This window comes from Limanda limanda, chromosome 22, assembly GCF_963576545.1.
Source record: "Limanda limanda chromosome 22, fLimLim1.1, whole genome shotgun sequence".
NCBI classification, from domain to species: domain Eukaryota; kingdom Metazoa; phylum Chordata; class Actinopteri; order Pleuronectiformes; family Pleuronectidae; genus Limanda; species Limanda limanda.
Window position 1 is genome coordinate 2,679,582 of NC_083657.1, and position 20,797 is coordinate 2,700,378.

General features: G+C 43.8%; 1 protein-coding gene across 2 annotated transcripts in view; it reads left to right on the forward strand.

Annotated features, from left to right (window-relative positions):
• tnfsf10l (TNF superfamily member 10, like) overlaps window positions 1-20,797 on the forward strand; it is a 51,434-nt gene that overhangs the window by 13,283 nt on the left and 17,354 nt on the right. For both annotated transcript variants that reach the window (XM_061066199.1, XM_061066200.1), the window contains exon 2: window positions 11,365-11,514. In XM_061066199.1, the coding sequence (XP_060922182.1) occupies window positions 11,365-11,514 (150 nt within the window). The remainder of the gene's footprint in view (window positions 1-11,364; window positions 11,515-20,797) is intronic.

Sequence of the window (20,797 nt, forward strand, 5' to 3'; positions counted from 1 at the left end):
TCCTCCTCCTCTCCTCCTCCTCCTCCCCTCCTCCTCCTCCTCCTCCTCCTCCTCCTCCCTCCTCCTCCTCCTCTCGTCCTCTGCCAGATGACGAGAACCCAGAAACACAACCCTCAGAACCAGAGCACAGCTTTATGGCGACTTAATTTCTCACTGCCAGTAACGTAGATAACAGACGGCTGCAGAGCTACAGTGAAGCCGGGTTCTTTATCGGGACTTATCTTTACAGCTGGTTTTTATCTGAGCAGCAACTTGTTTCAATTGTTTGAAGGAACAAGGAAGTCGGAGGAGGAGGAGGAAAGAAACGAGCTGCAAATCTCCACCCGGCTTTTGTGTGTCCTAAAACTTTTATTTAAACTGGACGCACTCCAGAGCAGCAAAACTTGACAAAGAGAGAGGTCATAGTTCCACACGCAAGCACTGGGAGTGGCAATGGGCCGTCCTGCTGTGGGGTTGTGTACACACAATCACACACACACACACACACAGAGAGAGAGAAAGTCATAACAAACACACAAAAGGTGCGTGCATGGATTCTTAATGTTGCCCGCCAATAAAACAATTACATGTGAGTCTGCACAGAGGAACACGCAAACTTGATAGATCGCTTGCAGCATTCCTCGTCACAAAGGAAAGCCAAGTCATTCACACACACACACACACACAGACACACACACACACACACACACACACTGAACAGGACTCAGAGGAAGTAACTGGTTTTCATTTTATGTCATTAGTGTCTCAACGCAGAAGCAAACTGGATTTATATGAAAATGTGTCGACCATATGAAGAGTTTATTTAGTGGAGAAGGAATCAGGAGTGTCAGCTCATTATCACATCGTCTTACATCATCTAGTTTGTTCACTTAATTAATTTAAGACTCGAGTAGACAAACAGATCATAACGAGTCCAACTGGGAACTCCCGAGAGCCGAGCGCTGTTTTGGTTCCTCGTTTTCTTTGCATGAAAATTTGACTCGAGTGGAAACATCGACCACGACACAAGTCATAAAGTTTTGGCGTGATCACCTTCTTAAACTCTGAGTTTTGTGTATTTTGACTTTTCCCAGGGACCAGTTGATGGATCTTGATCTTGAATTGTTTATGCAACAGGACAATGTCAAGTGAAAAGCTCATTTTTTACTGGTAATGACTCGTGGGAGGTTTTTCAGCGATGCACAGATTGCAGATCCAAACGATAACGTGGATAACAATTGGGACTTGGCCGAGGTCTGAGCTCGGCGGAGTCATTCCAGGTCATGTTTCGAGTTTCAGGTAGTTACACAATCCCCCCCCCCTCATACACAACTCCTGATACAACTCTCTTTGTATCATCTGCTTGTATTTTTTAAAATCATCCTCCAGTCTCTGCACAAATGTCAAACGAGACCAATTCTTGTTCTTTGATTGTGCGATTCCTCAATGAAGTCCTCTGTGGTCGTTTGGAAAATGACGCTGAACGTTCTAATCAGAGAAGCTAATTATGAATCCACGCTCGTTAGAGTTCAAAGAGGAGACGTCTGAAAGCCGGGGTTGTAATCACACAAAGAGGGAATCCCAAATACCAGAGTCTCTGGAAAGACTGTGATTGAAATTAGAAAGGCACCCGTGAAGTCTCATTGATCCTGGATTCAAAACAAGAAATCAAAGTTCTCTCCAGAGATTAGTCGCAGAATCTGAATGGCTCCTTGTTAAACCACAGCTCAAATCTGCTGGATACAGATTTCTATTTGCATCTGCACCAAATTACACATCTTGATATCAATCGCTGAGGAAATCAGTGAAAGTGACTTTGTTTTTGCTCAGGCTTCTCATTACTTTCCCTTTCTGATCTGACGTCACATGAAAACATGTCTTTTAGAGTAACAGCTCGACCTAGACAAAGCACAGTAATGACACCTGCTGCCGTTATCTGTGGAAAGTCACCGGGACCGAACATTCCTCGATGACGTGCGTCCCAGGGAAACACAAGCGAGCCTTTGAGACTCGGCCGAGGAGCTCCAGCTCGGAAGCCGCGGATCAGTTTTTTCGGGAGGTTTTTTTTAATCAGGACGTCCTCGTGTTTCACTGTGAACGGAGATTTTTGAGGATACATTTCCAAAGCTGCTTTATTCAGCGTGTCGGATTCTCTGCGTGTTATCCTCTGAGCCCGGAGCCGCACAGCGAGCCCGGAGACCGAGGGCGGACGGCAGCAAACACACAAACTCACATCGGCCCTGTGCGTCTCAGTTGTAGTGTGGGACTCTGCACCTTTTTTCTTCAGAATCAGAATCAGAAAGGATTTATTGCCAAGTAGGTTTACACCTACCTGGAATTTTCTTTGGTAAATAGGTGCATACATTGAACATAAAGCATAAAAACACAATAAGTACTTCACATACATTCACACTTGTGTCCGTCCTGAGAGAGGGATCCCTCACATGTGTCTCTCTGAGGTTTCTACATATTTTTACCTGTGAAAAGGGTTTTTAGTAGTTTTTCCTTACTCTTGTTGAGGGTTAAGGACAGAGGATGTCACACAATGTTAAAGCCCCATGAGACGAATTGTTATTTGTGAATGTGGGCTATACAAATAAAACTTGATTGATTGATTGATTGACATAAGAAACAAAACAAAATATCAAAAGTTAAATAAAAAGTAAAATGCAAAACAGGAGAGAAATGTGGATATACAATTAGGGTTGCAAAGGGGCGAAAAGTTTCCGGTAAATTTTTCATGTGTGGAGACATTTCACCCCATCCAATGTAGAAGGAAAGGCTGTGTACATTACAAATACTGTGCAAAGACCTATGTTAAGAATGACACAACGATGCAGAAGCATATAGTCAAGTGCCCAAAGTTTCCTCAGGACTCAAATCAGCCTATGACAAAACAAAATGTTTATATTTATGTCTGTATATGACAAGGTAAATACAGTTAGTATAAATTACCCACAACATTTCCAGTTTATTCCCGTTAATTCCCGTTAATTCCCGTTAATTCCCGTGGAACGTTTCAAACTTTGAATATTCCCGGAATTTTGCAACCCTTTATGCAATATACTGTTATTTGTGTGAATGTGTTCCTTCACTGAAGCAGAGTGAGGCTGGCATGTGGGACGAGGCCAGGACGCATGTGGTTGAATGAACCCATGTTAGAAAAGCGAGGTTTCTATTCCTCAATCCACTAATGGTTGTGTCTCTGGCAGAGAGCAGCTCGGCCGGCGCTGGCACACGTCCTGTGGTGTCTCTACGTCCTGTGGTGTCTCTACGTCCTGTGGTGTCTCTACGTCCTGTGGTGTCTCTACGTCCTGTGGTGTCTCTACGTCCTGGTGTCTCTGTCTTCTCACTGCACGGGAACCAGAGGCCGAAGCTCAGCCGGTGTTTACCCACAGTTCAGTATCAATCTGGACTTTTTTTTATCAAAACCTCCTTTTGCACAAATCGCTTCTTTAAACCTAAACAAGAACCTTTTTTTGGAGTGAGGAAGTCATCAATAACAGCAGCCGGGACGAACCCGACAGTTTAAATAAATAACTCTGTGTCCGCGGCACGTTGGACGGCTGCCAGGAACGCCGCCCCCCCCCCCCCCCCCCCCCCCCCCGGAGGGAGGATAAAGTCCAACACACACGAAACCTGCACCCACATATTTATATTCGTATTAAATACCTTCACAAATCATGCATATAAACCTAATGCATGCACACACAACCTCGGGGGGAGAGACTCACACGTGCATGCACACATAAAACACTCGGCACACACACCGCACACAATTACCAGAAGCTCGCAGCTAATGCAAACACACTGTCGGACTCGGCTGCTTCAGGCGCTGCGGCTTTTAACGACGGCTTCGGGCCCGTTTCCTACGAAAAGAGAGTCAGAGTGCAAACGTCTCCGAGCCAAGCGGAATAACCACGGCTCTCCCAGTAACTGTAAACTGGCCGATGCCGAAGTGAAGAGGTCGTAAATCAACTCCCAGCAACCGGACCGTTACGGACTTTCTCTAAATTAGTCGTACTTTTCAACCAGGTCTCATTATTTGCGACGACAAAGCTCGGCCACATTACACAGCCGTTAAAAAACCCCTCATGATGTGGTTCTTTGTGTTTTAATGAGGTATACTCAGAGTATTTTAATGTGAAGGCTGCAGAAGGCTTTTATTGTGAAATCCGCACCGCTGATTTAGTGTGGATCAACCAAAAAAACCCAAAACATTTACAGTTTCTGCTCCGTAATGACGAATGGATATTTACATCTGATCGGTTTCCTGTAATCTTCCTGTTGCGCAATAATCTTTAATGACTCAGCGTTTTGTGTTTCGCTGCCAAACTCCGTCTGACATGCCGAGTGATGCACGGGCCCCGGTGTGCACAGCGGGGGGTGCAACTCACCGGGATGGAGCTGGTCCCACTGTTGTGTGAGGTCAGTGTGTGTTGTAGCACCGCTGCACTTGTGCGTTTGCTGATTTAGTGTCCGTGCAGCCGGAGAAGTCTCGGGTTTGTTGTTTTCGCCCGAGTTGCGTTGTCGGGTCGTGTTTCGTTCCCAAACCTCCGACCCTGACTTCAACCGATTCCTCACCTTCGCCCTAACCTCGACCAGAGCCCAATTCTCACCTCAGCCCCTGGAACAACAACGTGTCTTCACCCCACGGGGACCGATTTGTTTGTGTTGTCGGTCCCTGAGTCCCGGGGGCGAGTGTGTATTCAGGTTGAGGTCCCCACTGGGATGTAAAAACAAGCCCACACTCTCAGCCCGGACCTCTGGCCCAGTGGACTTGAGTTACGTGGTGGCCTTCTTCTCTTCCTAATCCCTTCAAATGAGAGTTCTGCACTGCCAAGGAACTCACGCACACACACGCACAGACACACACAGACACACACAGACACACACTCACAGTATTGTACCAAAGTGGCCCTCGGAGATATTCTTTTTCAGGGTTTGGTGTCCAGCGAGGGCCAAACACACACACACACACACATCGCCACTCTATTCCACACACACAACGAGGGCAGGCCACACACAGACACACACATAATACGAATGTACACACACACACACACACACACACACACGCAGGGAGGGAACAGTGAAGCATTGTCTGCTGCTTCCTGAGAGAGAAGGAATCAGGATCACAGGAGCTCTGTCAGCCCGATCTCTCTCTCTCTCTCTCTCTCCCCCCCCACCCCCACACCCTTCTATCCCTCTCTCTCTCTTACCCTCATCCCTTCCTCCCTCTCTCTCTCTTTCTCTCTCTCTGGAGCCCAGTCATCCAATTCGCTCCGTCCAGCCCAGGCTGCAGGAGAAGGAATAAAAAGCACATTTATCACTCAGGAATATGTGGTTGTTTGTGTGTGTGTGTGTGTGTGTGTGTGTGTGTGTGTGTGTTTTTCCTCTCGCTGTAATGATTTCCAAACAAGCAGAGCTGTCCCAGTTGAGCTCTTGTATCTGACAGTCACAGTTAGATACAAGTTAATTCAGGTCAAAGGTTCAGAGTCCTGGAATAACTTCCTGACAGACGTTTGAAAAACATTAAATATTCTTATTTTAGTCGGTTATAGTTTCACATTTATGGTATAACTTTGGAAGCTTAACTAACACAAGTTAAGCTCGATTAAAGAATAAGTTAAGTTTAGTTGTTTGCTAACTTCCAGCTGATAAACACTCGGAGACATTTCTTTCCTCCTCCGACACCCGACCTGAGATCGTTCACATCTTTTTCAACTGAGCTTAACAACACAACAGAGAGTTCATGATGTTCTGAGCATGTGTGCGCCGGGGGCGGGCTCGCTGCTCGGGCGCCACGGGGAGGACGAGTCATCGGTGTCAACACACTGAGAAAATACGTCGCTCTGGGGACAAACTCACAGGGACTCGAGTTTCAGAGTTAGTCGCCCAAAAAAGGAAACATCCCCTCTGAGAAGAGCAGAGTTTATTTTTATAAGGAGTCTGGGTTCGATTCGAAATCTTCCTTAAATCAGTGTTTGGGGGATATTAAAGTAATTAAGCAACACAAGAAGAGAACATGAGGATTTACAATGTGAACCGGCGAGTCTGACCTCATGTCATCTCCTGTTATTGATTAGCTGCTGATGAATCATCGGGGGTGTAGCTGCTTTCTGTAATGAGAGCTAATGGGGCCAGTTTGACAGTTTAGGGATTTGGCCGAAGAGGGGGGGTGGGGAGTCTCAGCTTTTGGCAGCGAGAGACCAGCACTCAGGAGACGGGGCGGGGGGGGCGTCTTCTGACTGGTGCTGTTTAAAACCTGTGGAGCAGTTCTCCAACACAGCAGAGGATATTATCAGAGCTGCAAATCAATGGCAGGACGAGCGATGTGACATGTGAGAGAAGTGAAGAGATGGAATCCAGAGATGAACGATTGAGCTCGCGGAGATTTGTTGGGATCAGAAAAGTAGAGATGAAAAATGGGGGTTGAGGAAGAACTTGGAAGGAGGAAGAAGCAGCTTGGCTCCGGGAGCTGATTCCAGTTACAAGCCAGAATGTTCGGAGTGCACCTCCAGCGACCAGGAAGAACTGAGAGGGAAAACTGTCGTATATTCGTTAGATCATTTTGGTGTATGTTCAAAACATAATGACAGGCTTACCTTTAGGATACCTGCCTTCTGGACTCTCAGACATTCTCAGAGAGTCCTCCAGATATCTTAGAAGTTCTCTACCCTTTTTGAAGTGATCCTTGACTTTGGGAATGACCTCTGACCAGCTAATGGATGGGTGTAGAAGGAATGTTCTTGACCAGTGTGTCTTCATGTTCGGACACAAAAACTTCTTTAGTCAGAAATCCCATGGGGGACGGCATGTTCCCCGAAGTCATGGGCGGAACCAACCTCTCTATATAAATGTGTGTAAGGCACATTTATATATATATGGTCAGATTTCACTATTTCGCCTGGGTGATTTCTCCGAGTTCTAGAGCTCATCTTGACCTTTACTACGTTGTGTAATAAACATTATTATACTTGTAAGTACTGGGTCCGCGTTCCTTTCCTTCACCATCAGCTTCTACAACAAACAGAGACATCTCGGCTGACAAGAAATATACTTCAAGGGAAAACAGATCATTTTTAAAATAATATAATAATATAATATAATAATAAATTCTGACATAAAACCAGGTTCCCGAGCCGTGATTCCCTCAGCAGCGTGCTCGGTGACATGACACTAGGTGACATCACAAATCTGACAGGAAGACTTGCACATGAGAGGAAAAACCAAAGTTTGCATGACGTTACAAATAATACGATATAGCAGCAAATTTTAAATCAACACAATCCTATGTTTTAACCTCAGAAAGTTTCCTCCTTCACTCCCTATGTAACTCTGGTGAGTGGATTCCATCCCTTTTTAAAACATGAAACATTTTCTCTATGAAAATGTTTAAAAAATGATGTTATGCAACATATTTTTGTATTTGAAGTAAATTATTTGTTCAAATTCACATTACTTTCTGTAGGCGACAAAACGTTTGTCTTGCCAAAATCGGACCTTTGTGTGTTCATTAAATGATCAATCTTTCTTCAGTGACGCAAATTTATTTTAGTATATTAAACATAATTTGGGAGGGTTGTAGCTTTCATATGAACCATTTCTAAAACCAATGGATTAATTAAAAGTCAGGTTATAAGATGTTGTTTCTACAAAATGGAAAAGTGACAAGACTTTTGTCAGGGACTGGACATGAAAACCACTTTTCTCTATACATGAAAATCACACAGTGTCGCTTAAAATCTGACAGGAAGACTTGCACATGAGAGGAAAAACCAAAGTTACATGACGTTACAAATTATACTATATAACAGCAAACGTCTGTTCCATGTAACTCTGGTGAGTGGGTTCAATCCCTATTTTAAAGATGAAGAATTTTCTCTATGAAATTTAAAAAAAAATGATGTTATGCAACATATTTTTGTATTTCAACTTTCACATTATTCTCTGTAGGCGACAAAACTTTGGTCTTGCCAAAATCGGACCTTTGTGTGTTCATTAAATGATCAATCTTTCTTCAGTGACGCAAATTTATTTTAGTATATTAAACATGATTTAGGAGGGTTTTGGCTTTCATATGAGCCATTTCTAAAACCAATGGATTAATTAAAAGTCAGGTTATAAGCTGTTGTTTCTACAAAATGGAAAAGTGACAAGACTTTTGTCAGAGTCTGTACATGAAAACCACTTTTCTCTATACATGAAAACCACACAGTGTCGCTTAAAATCTGACAACAGCTGATTTAAGAATTTAAAATACAGTTTTACAAACTTCCTAAACTCTGGATCATGAGTTTCCCACAGTTAGAAGCTGGAGACTTGTGATGGTGATGAGCCTCGGTTCTCGTCTCCCTGTTGTTTCATCAGCTCAGTGCAGTGATGTGCACTAACTGGATCTGCTCGCTCACACAGACACACAACAGTTTCCATCATGTATCACACACATGTGCAGGCGTACACACAAAAAAACACACATAAATTCACACCCTGTGACAAATATCACTCCTTAATAACAACGAACCCGTCGTCCAGAACCACTAACGCAGGGAGTGTGTGTTTTTAGAGGCGCCAGAAAAAGAAAAACCAAGATGACTTCCACTCGGCTTGTTGCGTTAAGGGAACTCAGACCCAGTCACGCATGTGTGAGCCGCCCCCCCCCCGACACTACTGCCAGTGGCGAGCTGTCATCACACGCTCCCTCACAACCCGGTAGAACCGTCTCTGCTCAACACGTTAAAACGTTTTTAAAGTTCGGTCACCGGGTCAAAGTTGATTTATTCAAGTGTGATGACTGAGAATGAATTTGAAGAACGTGTCCAAATCTAAACTGTCTCCTCAGCAGAGTCCAGAGGAAACTGGACTTTAAGGTTGCGTCAACGGGCGTTTTACTTTGACAAGGCCGTTTTCAAATTAAAACGTAATAGAATGGATTTAGCCACGGTTTGCATCATTTTCTCTTTCTCATCCTCTCTGCTCAAAAGCATCAAATCTAGTTTTCGGATTCACGCTGTGACATCGTGTTCCTACATTTTGAGATGTTTTGGAACGTGCCATCATTTTGGAAACTGCTCTATTTTGCTGCAGCTTGAAGATTTATGTAATATGGAATTAAGATGCTCTAAAAACCCGACGTAAATCAAGACTCGAGCTCGTCGACCGGAACGTGAACTGACAAGAACAACGGCGTTGATCCAATTAGATTAATTATGATTTGACGTGAGGCCATAAAAGACATGAGTCATTCTTTTCAGGACCAGGCAACATGTCTGTCTTCCCGTAAACGCTCCGTCCTTCCTGCTGAGTTTGAACTGATTTACACACACACATAGACAGACACACACACACACACACACACACACACACACACATACGCACATTGTTATCTTCAATGGGAACAGGGAGATGTGCTTATGCATCAACATGAACAGTACAACAGAGAAAGAGACAGAGAAAGAGAGCAACAAAGAGAAGGAATATGCTAAGGACAACACAATGGCAAATCAGTTCACAGGTGCAAGTAAGAACACACAAGAACAAGTAAGAACACACAAGAAACAAGTAAGAACACACAAGAACAAGTAAGAACACACTAGAACAAATCATAACACACAAGAACAAGTAAGAGCAGACAAGAACAAATGATAACACACGAGAACAAGAGAAACAATAAAAGAACAAGTGAGAAAAACACGAGAACAGGTAGAAAAGCACAATGGAGAATAATAAAAAGCAACAGGAAATAAAAAAACGTGCAAATGTGTAAAAACACAAGAGGAACCTGTGGGGGGGGGGGGGGGGGGTCATTAGAAAACGGGGTTCAAGCGGAAAGAAATTAATAAAAACAAAGCAGAGGAGTGAAGGAGGGTTTGTAATCTCTCTGTGTTAATCAGAGCTTGTTATCGAGTCATTAGGAAGCTTTTCAGACCGTGACGCTCACAACCTCCCTGAAGGCACAACACACACACACACACACAGACACACAGACACACACACTCAGCCTGGGAGCCTTCCTCTGCATTTCAGTTCCCAAAGTTGTCGTCCTCGACCCGTGCCGACCAGAACAACACGCAAACATTTCCTTCCAGATGAAAGTTCCCCTCAGGAGTTGTTAATTTAATTGTCTCTCATTAGAAGATTTGTGTACTTGTGTATGTATCGCTTCAAAGGTTGTGTTTCAGCGAACGCATCCCGCCCCGTGTGTGTGTGTGTGTAGATAATGTTATGGTTTCTCTCGTGCTTATTTCTCACACTTGATGTAACGTCCACATTTGTGTTTTTCTTTCTCTTTCTCTCTTTCGGTCGAGTCTCACCCGAGCAAGTCCACGGTTTCCCCTCAAGGACGCTCAGGAGAGTGAAAACACATTTAGGGAAACACGCACATACACTCACGCTGCAAACATCAAAACAATCCGAAGAAGGAGAAACAGATTTGCGAGATAATGTTATAGAAACGGAGCAGATAACGAGGACCACGTGCAGGAGGACGCACACTCGCATCAGCATTAACACAACCAGGGAGCGAGGTGCACAGTGTTCGCACATGACGACAAAGACCCGACATATCAGGAAGGAATCACCAGTGACTCATGAGGGCGATAACACATAAAGTAGTGTAATGATGTTTAGGTTTGTGTACGTCGATGTTGCTGGAGGATATCAAAGAGGGAAATATGAATTATAACGAGATTGATTTGGGTTCCATCCCCTTGGTTTTGTGTTGTTTTTGTGTTAAGTGTGTTGTGTGGATTTTGCCGCAGTGCACTGGTTATATATAAACAAATTGTGAGATATGGTTGTGAGCAGCTTTCCCTTGTTTTGATTGTTTGTTCAGATTGTTTTGATAGAAACTACCTTCGGTTTCCTTTGTGCATTTGTGTGTTTGTTGCCAAGATTCAAGATTATTATTGTCACACTGGTTAAACAAGTATAGTCAGGTGAAAAACATTTACAGGGAAGTTAAAAATAAAGTATTTAAGTCAAAAAAAAGACAGAAAAAAAATTTGATAAACAATATATACTTATATAAAGTTGCTAAGTTGTGAACTTTCTTGTAAATAACCATAAATAAAAAGAAAACGCAATTATATATAGAAATTGAATTAAGAAAATATAAAAATTTGTGTCTATACATACATGTGGTGCTGGTCCACATACGCACACACAAGCAGCTTGTAGAAAATGTGTTGCAAATAAACAAAAGCAACACAATATGTGGCTGCACACGGCTGCACTGGAAACGGAACCAGCTCCTGCAGATGAAGTTTATACGACACAGGTCAGACCCTTGTTTGATCTGTGGATCAAAGAGGTATTATACAGATTTAAAAACGAGACCTGACTGACCACGGCTGTGTGTGTGTGTGTGTGTTTGTCGTGCAGGTGCGTAGCCAGGGCGTCACGGAGGAGCTGAAGTGCCTGAGTCTGCTCAACGCTCTGGACAAGGACCAGGACATCCCGGACCAGCTGGCCCAGCTCTTCGGAGAACCCTGCATCAAACTGGCCGAGGGCATCAAAGCGTATATCTCCAAGGTAACGGCGCTCGGAGTTTATTACAAGGTCACTGATTTCTGCTTTAAGTGTTTGGTTTAAAAATACACACAAACTGACAAATACTTTTAAGATTAATATCAAGATGAAGACGTGTAGAATCCTTGAGAAATCGATGAATCATTTAATATCCTCAAACTCAATTCTCGTGTAGAACAAGTTGCATTTAAAACATCTACTTTATTTGAATATTATTTCAGTGGAAACTAACTCACCAGTGAAACCTTAAATGAGCTTTAGAGGTTTTCTTTTGTTTCTGGCTTGAATCTATGTAGTCGATAAAATAACATAATATGAAATATAGGTTTTACAGAGCTAATGGTGAATTAAGATAATCTAATACCAGCGCTTCATTCTGTATCATCTGCTCCCGTTCTCCAGACTTTTATATATGATAGAATCCAGACCGCCATTATCATATAATTCTGATATTAACCTCTGCTGCGGCGCCGAGCGGGGGGGTAGAGGAACATATGGGGGACGGGTTCGGCGTGAAGGAATCTCCTCGGTTACGCAGAGGAACATGTGGAGGAACCGAAGCAGAACATCCAGAAGGTTTCTAACCTCAAACTCACAGTTTGTCCAACGAATGGCTGAAATGATCTTTAATTAATATTGAGTGGGCGGCGGCTCTGACAGGTTTCTGGACCCGGCGCTAAACTTCTGGACGACCTTCGTATAGTCCTTGGCGTCTCGAAGCATTTCTATTATTAAAAACACGAGAGGAATTGGTTTTTAATAATAGTGAAATATGTTTAATGATAGTCATAACGTTTCGTGGTTGTATTTTTGAAGGAGACTTGTTTTTTTTAGTGTTTCTTTACTTTAAAAAAGGCCGAGAAGCTCCGAGTTAAGTCCAACGGTTAACCAATCACAGCAGAGGGAGCCAGGTAGCCAATCAGAGCAGAGTGGGCTTTATAAGGAGTTTGAGACAGAGGCTGAAAAGAGGAGCTGCAGCATTGGACAGGAAAACCACACAAATTAAAACACACGTCTCCTTTCTAATCTAATTTCCAGGCATAAAATCCAGTGTATCCTTAAAGCAACAATAAAATATAATGAGACAGAAAGTATTCATCATATATAATTGCATATAGCTGCCATGGAAACATTGTGTAACACGTGATGGATTCAGTGGAAGAGCTTCTGCACGGACGAGAAAAAACAACACAGTATCAGTCAGCGGTTCGTCACAAAACTTATCAGACAAGTTTAGGACAACATTGGCACTTCATGTGTCTGTACTTGAAAGAGGACCCGGGGTGTTTTACACAGACACACACACACACACACACACACACACACACAACTCTGGCTGTGTGTGTTTAAAAGCTATTGTGTGCACGCCAAGTGTTTGGATTAAAACCACTGTGGTTTTACAGCCTCTAACTTGAAATCTGCTGACGTGTTAATCACTCAGAACTGGCACAGAGACACTTCAGGTTTATGACAGTTTCAGCCGAGTGTTACCGTCACTGTGTCTTGATCAAGTCCATCGAGACGTGAATGATATCTGGCATAATGGCACATATTAATGTAAATATGTGCTTGTGGTCCGTCTCTATACTTGACTTTAGCTCTTCAAAGTCCCAGATGAGAGAAAAGACAGAAGAATATGTGTGTTTCCTTCTTTGAAACCACGGCTCAGTGTGGGAAACCGGGATCTGTTGACATGTTTGGGACTGACCACAGCTCAGATAGAAGACAAGCCTCCAGTTGTTGTTTCATTCTTCCTCCCAGCCGCTCGTCTTCATGTCAGAGTTGCCCTTGAGCAAGACACGGATCCTGAACGGCTCCTGGTCTAAAGTCTCCAAAGTGCTGAATGTGTGGTCTCGGTGCCAAAACCCCTCTGGCCTCAGGAGGCCTCTGCATCTGTTTCAGACCCGTTCACGTTCATAAACACCTGGGATCACTTGCCTCAATTGCAGGGATTTGATCAGACAAGTGATGATTTTATGGGCTTTGATTTTCTGCATGGAAGCAGGATTTCATTGTGCACACAAAAGGCAAAACTTGTAGCATTCGTACGTGTGGTTTCCTGTTGGCTCCGAGGTCCAAACCTGTGAGTCACATGGCTGAAGAAACGATCACACAAACATGCACACACTGGAAGTGCACACAGGAGAACGCACACAACCACCCAGACTCTTCTTTACGCTTTAAAATTGCAGAAACTAATCAAAATCCATAACTTTACTTCGGTAAATCGTAGAAAACGTCTCGTCATCTTGTAAACAAACAGAGAATCTCGGGAGTGAAGCAGTAAACACATGGTGACGAACACTCGAAGGTCAAACTCTCTTCACAACTGAATCAGCATGAAAATACTCCGGGAGGCTGCGGTTCCAGAACCCCCCCCCACAAACACACACACACACACACACACACACACACACACACACACACACACACACACACACACACACACACACACACTCCCACACACACACAGTCATTCACAAACCCACTGACTCGCTGATATAAGTCATCATCTCGGAGACATAGCCAAGAGGAGTTTTCCCACTTTGTCTGGATGCTCACAGCAGCAACACACACACACACACACACACACACAGACACACACACACACACACACACACACACACACACACACACACACTCACACACACACACATACATACACACTTTCCCCATCACTGGTGCATTTGCTTGTCTACACACACACACACACACACACACACACACACTAACACACACATACACACACAACTGCTGGCTGTCTCTATTTAAACCTCTTTTTTTATACCCTCACCTCTTCATCACCCCTTCACTTTTCTCCTTCCGCCTCTTCCTCCTCCTCCTCCTCCTCCTCCTCCTCCTCCTCCTCCTCCTCCTCCTCCTCCTCCTCCTCCTCCTCCTCCTCCTCCTCCTCCTCCTCCTCCTCCTCCTCCTCCTCCTCCTCCTCCTCCTCCTCCTCTCATAATGAGGCCGATCCGACCACCGGCCGTTCACACGTCAGCACTTTGTTCTTCCTGCTTTTCAAATCCGTCGTTGGAAGTTGAAGCCGTTTGGTTTTGTGTGTCACTGGATTAAGGTTTCAAATAAAGAAAAGATGCAAAATGTTGATTTGCTTATAAAATGCCTCAGTGGAAGTTGTCACCTCTTTAGGAAAAATATAAAACACTCATCAAACTCTGGACGTGTGAGGCGATGAGCTTCTTTTCCTCTCAACGCTTCTCGAACTCGCCCCCTGGTGAAGCTTCGGCAAACAAAACGTGTTCCGGAGATCTCTTCCCTGGCGTCGGCTGTAGATGAAACCCAGCGGCGTCGGGTCGGTTGCACAACGAGCCGTGTTCCTGATGTCTAACGTTCTGTTCCTGCTCCGGCAAACAGGTGTTTGGAGGAAAGAGGGAAAAAATATCTCTGCTCTTTTGCAACAAGTTGAAATAGCGGAGCGTCCACTCGGGTGGAAACAATATCAGCGCTCATCGCCCGAGGGATCGAGAAACAGTGAAGCGAATCCTTTACAAGTTAACGGGAAAAAGACGGCGAATGGTATGAAGAGAGTTTCATAACCGGGTCTGGAAACAAGACGTCAGTTATCTGAGGAACCCGGAGGTCAAACATAAGGTCAAACTCTCCACATAGCTTTAATAAATGTTCTCTAATAAGACCCTTAAGTGCAAACATTTGATTTAAGGCTCGTATCTCTGGCACAAAAACGACTCTAGATTCAAAATGGGACAAAAATGAATTTGGAATCATCCAAATATCTGAGTTAGATATTATATACAAGCTGAATGGAATGTAAATGTAATGCATGCAGACTGGAGGAGCCCGGTATGGAAGCACAGGCCCTTCGGTATAATAGCAAAGTCAAAACCATTCAAACAGATCTGGGTTTGATTTAAATGAGTGAAAGCGACGTGATTTATTTCCACCCAACACAATTAAATATATATATTTTAAAAAATTGGATAGTTGACATCCTGAAAAACCCACAATCCAACCAAGGATTCGGTTCCTTCGCTCGCTGACGTCGGTTCCGTGGAACAGAAACGGACAAGCGCTGAGTGAGAGAAGCATTAAAGACACGAGGTGGACGGAGAAAGAATGGAAATCTAATAAAAACAGAAGTGGAAGAAGAGGAGTTCTGGCTGCACTTTATCTCCTGGATCTTGTTCTAATGTGCGCTGGCCCGGCCCGATGATTCCTTGATGGAGCACACGTGCATTTACAACTGTGTTCAATGGAGCCTGCGAGTGAGTGATGACAATGATGACGTGACAAATATGTGTGCGAGAGGATGGCAGCCGGGGGGATAACGATGATGATGATGATAGGGGGCGCTGGCTTGAAATGATAAAGATGGTGCTGACCGAGAGCCAGAGCGGCGAGGGAAGGAAGGAATAGAAGCCGAGGAGAGGCGGCTCCTAACAAACCCAGCTGGAGGGGAACAAATAAAAGGGAAGTAGATGAAAGACGCGGAGGAGGTGAAGAAGGGAGGTGTCGCGGGAGAAAAAGCACAAAGGACGAAAGAAAGGATAAATATCACCGACAGATTTATATATAACTAACGTTGGAGGGTTAATGGAAAATGTGAGTTCACTGTGATGGACTGGGTCTTAAACCAACACTCACACGTCCACAGGTTCATTAAACGCCTCTTAAAACGCTGGAAAAACCAATTTCACAAGAGCTATATGAGGATAAATCCACAGAAATCATCACTAACTTCACATTTAATTAGTTTTAAAATATGTGACGCTCGCATTTCACAGGTGGCTTTGATTTTTACGTGACTTTACGTTTGCAGTTGAGTTACCGTCCGGTGTTTGGAGCCATTGGGTTCAGTTTGGTTTCATTATGGTGTAAAATAAATTAGCGTAACTTAATAAATCAACCACAGTTTGCTTGTTTTTACGTTTTCACGCCGTCTCGGTACAAACTGAAACCGCCACAATTAAACAGAACCGCGTGTTCTGTGTAAATTAAACCTGTTTTACTGCTTTAGAGTTTTTTTAAATCTGGAGAATATGGGTTCGTCAGGCCACAGGTCACAGCGTGTGCAGCAGGGGAGGAGGTGAAAGGAGGTGAAAGGAGGTTAAAGGAGGTGAAAGGAGGTGAAAGGAGGTGAAAGGAGGTGGAAGGAGGTGGAAGGAGGTGAAAGGAGGTGAAAGGAGGTGGAAGGAGGTGGAAGGAGGTGAAAGGAGGAGCAGGATGGAGGAGGGAGAACAGAGGATTTGTAATGGCATGCTCGCAGCTAAGCTCAGGTATTCAGGTCTTGAGCCCTCGACCCTCTTCCTTCCGTTCAGCAGGAAACAAAATCGTCTTTACATCATCAGCTCTACATCCATCACGCTGTCGACCACGTGAGGAACGATGGAGGACGAGAACCACTCTCCAGAGTTCCTTTCGTTTCTCTCGAGCTGCAGATATCGGACTCGAGCGTCTCCACGTCACAGTGGCTGAGCGGCAGGTATTTTGTTTTGAGGAAGAATGTTCCTCCTTCCTGCCGGGTTTGGGTTGAAAGGTCTAAACCGGCTCTCGTGCACTCGTTCACCTCCGGGGGATTTACCTTCTCGTTTTGTGGAGGCCGAGCTTAGACGAGAGCTTAGGAAGAGCAACAGAAACCAGAGCCACACCCGCTCCTGGGTTTAAATCTGTTTGTCTCCTTTAAGTTTTTATTCATTTCTTCTCTTTTGTCCCCAGTGACCTCTTTGGATCTCTTTAAATTCATGTTCTCATTCTCATGGAGTCGCTGAGATCTCTGTCTTTATGCAGTGATGATAAACAATAGACAGTTTCACCTCATGTGGCCCATGCAGAGCTTTCAGCCTCATCACATGGTCTTCATCAGCAGATCAGAGGTGTCCTGGAAGTCAAGTTCAAATCTTCTTCTGTTTTATAGATCTTTGAAACTCCAATGAAGTAATAACAGTTGATGAAACACCTCGAAGTGCAATAAATAGCTGCTCGGTGCCTTTCAACCATATCACATGTTCTTTATCATCGTGTGCTAACATGGAGGAGACGTCCCCACGATGCTCTGAAAGCTAAAAGGAAACTTGACCATTTAGGTTTCCTCAGGAAGAGAGAAAACTCGTGTTCTGCTCCTGAGGAACAATAAATCTGACTTTATTTATAAAGAACCTTTCATCTGAACAATATAACGCAAAGTGCTCCATATAATAAAAGCATAAAAAAAACAATAACCCTCCACTCCCATCCACGCAAGACAATAACATCAGGAAGTCTCCTAACATTTTGTAGTGAGGAAACTCGTAGAATTATAAATATAAAGGAATAAATGACTCAAAGGGAGGAGACAATGATTTAAGATTAAATAATGAAAGAAATGAGAATGGATACAAAGACGAAATAAGAGAATAAAAAAAATTCCAGAGGGGAGAGGTTTGGCAGTAAAAACAGAAATTATAAATTGGGTGTCAGAGGACAAAGTATTCAGAGATACACCAGGAAAAGTCAGAGATGTATAAATAAAATATAAAAAAATTCAGTAAAATAAAATAAAAAAATAAAATAAAATGCAGGACTAAAAAAGAAAGGTCTTGATTTTTTTTTTTTTTAAAGATATCCCCGTGCTCTGCTGCTCTCGGAATTATTTTAAAGTCAGTTATGAAGCAAACGACGCAGAGAAGATTAAACCGACCCAGTGAAGAAGAAGAAGACATGTTGTTGTTGCTTCACCTTTGTGTCTTTTCTCTCTTGTGAAAACCAACAAGCTGCTGGAGGGAAACCAGTGTGACGAGTCAACCAGTATCAGGTTGTCGCGATCCAGTTTCTCCGTCACTCAGCTGATTCTATCCGAACCTTCCGAGAGGCGCTGAGGGAAACGTGTTTGCTACCGAGGTCACGGTTGTGCTGCACTCTTATTTTTTTTTAAATGTGTTTCTAATCTTTTAGGGGGGAAAGTTCTGGGCTGAACATTAGAAACACCTCTGGTTGTAACGCCACCCCCGGTTCAAACTGCGACCGCAGGAACTAACAAGCCGTCGGGTTCGATTAGCGCCTCTCTGGAAGTCGCCCGGTCGAACCTGGACGATGTCGTTAATCGAGAACGTGTGGCTGAGCTGTTGTGTCGGATTTCACTGCGTTTTTACAGGTGTAACCGATCAAGCGGTCCCCGAGTGTAGAATATGACATCGTCAGCGTACGTTTGGAAATCTGCTTTCAATTTGAATAGATTGAAACGACCGGGATTTACTCAATGGTCCATTGTGTTTGAAAACACCACCGAAAACCAATATGACCTTTTTAAATGAATCTCTGAGCTCTTATCCTCTCGTTAAGAATAATAATTTTCTACTTCTAAAAATAAGAAGCAGTGGTTTCTTATCTAAGATCTGTTTCTTTGGGGAAACAAAGCAGCAGCGGCGCCCGGCCTCTCCGTGTCTCACACTGACGGAGGCGTCGTATCTGTAAATCTGCTCCGTGTCCAGCGCTGATGTCATCGCAAATATTTGGCTTTTGAGTGCTGATGCAAAGCAGCTGTTGTGATCGGTGGTCAGGGTGCGGACAGACACGCTACAGGCCTGGAACCAGCAACCTTCAGGAATCCACTGTCACATCGGACTGAATTTGTGTTTTTCTGTTATTAAAGATTCCATTTGTTTAACGGATAAATCCCCAAAAATGAGTCGCGGACTTGTATCTCTGTAAGAATCAGCTTCTTTCATCTCTGGTCTCATGTGAAAGACCTTGTGCCGTACGAGCCGACAGTTTGATATAAGAGTGGATTCTTTTTATTAGAGGAACAACTCACAGACCAATCTACACATAAAGGAAATGGATTCTTACTGGAATTGCCCTGAAACTACAGGACATGATTTCATAAAGCTCTGATAGAAGTCACAGACTCATGACTCCAATGCTGCATTGACATTTAAAACAAAGCTCTGAAATGATCCTTTAATAACTTTAATGTCTTCAAACAATCTTCTAACACAAGCGCTCATTGAATGAATCACAGCCTTCTGCTAAAATCCCTGCAGCTCCTGAATCGGTTCACCAAACTTAACCTTTACGTAAAGATAATGGCCTCTTCTCTTCTTTCACTCTTGTTTGTTAAGCGATGACCTGAATTAGAGCTCGATAAATACGATGTCAGCGTTCATGATTACGTACGTTGAATGGGCGTCGCTGACGAGCAACAACACAACGGAAAAGCTGACATGTTGTGTGTTTTTCCTGTAAAACCAGTCTGGAGTGTTGGTTGGTTTTTATAACTGATGTCTCGCACAACTCATTATGTGATTATCATCAAACAGCCGTGCCGTGTTTTCCCAAAGGTCAGCACAATCTTTTACCTTAGTAAAAATATTAATAGTCTTAAGAGTCTGCGCAGAACCAAGTGGGGGGTGGAGCCATGATAGCGTTGTCCAATCAATACACACGCGAGTCAGTCTCAGGTGTCATCGTCATATCGCTGTTTAAAATCAAATCAACAGCTAATCAGTGCGATAAGAACAAACCCAAAATAGACACTATCTCGTATTAACATGGAGGAGGTGAGGTGTTCTTCTTCAAAAGGACCACATCAATAGAATCTCTTTCTCTTTGATGATGAAAGGATGAATGGCAGCATGACATAACCACGACAACCCGGTTATGCAGAGTGACGAACGCCCGGGTTTGGTCTAAAGCCGAAGAAACAAGTCGTCCTGACCCTCTGTGGACACACACACATCCAGGGAGGGGCCGTGATGTTGTGAGTGATTTCCAGCTGATACACAAACACAAAAGACCCTTTGTCCGGAATCGACCACCCGGCCTTTTCCTATTCAACCCTCAGACCGAGTTCGTCTCCGGCCGTCACGTAAAGTCCTGCCCTGCCTCGGTCTTTAAATACGAACTCCTTCACTGGGACACTTAACATTTAATAAGCTGCTGCTCCGTCACAATAAACTCTACGTGGTAAAGTCACGATTCTCGTAATGTTCACGATTTAACCGCTAATGATGACCAAAGGTCATCTCACTCTCCAATGGGGTTCGACTTCTTTGGCTGCAGGTTTACTGACGTTAGCTGATTTAGCTTTAGCTCCTCCCCTTGTTTTTTTATTTGTAGATGGCAAATTAATAGTAATTGAATTAAATACCGCCCCCTGCTGATCTGGAGTGTAGACATTCATTAGTCTCACTTGGTTTTACAGACTGAGGCTGAGATTTGTCCAAAGAGATTCTCGGAATGTTGGACCACGGCCGGTCCAGCCCGAAACACCCAGATGCATAAATCGATTTTCCCCAGGAAGTAATTTAAACTATGGTTATTTCCAGCTGAA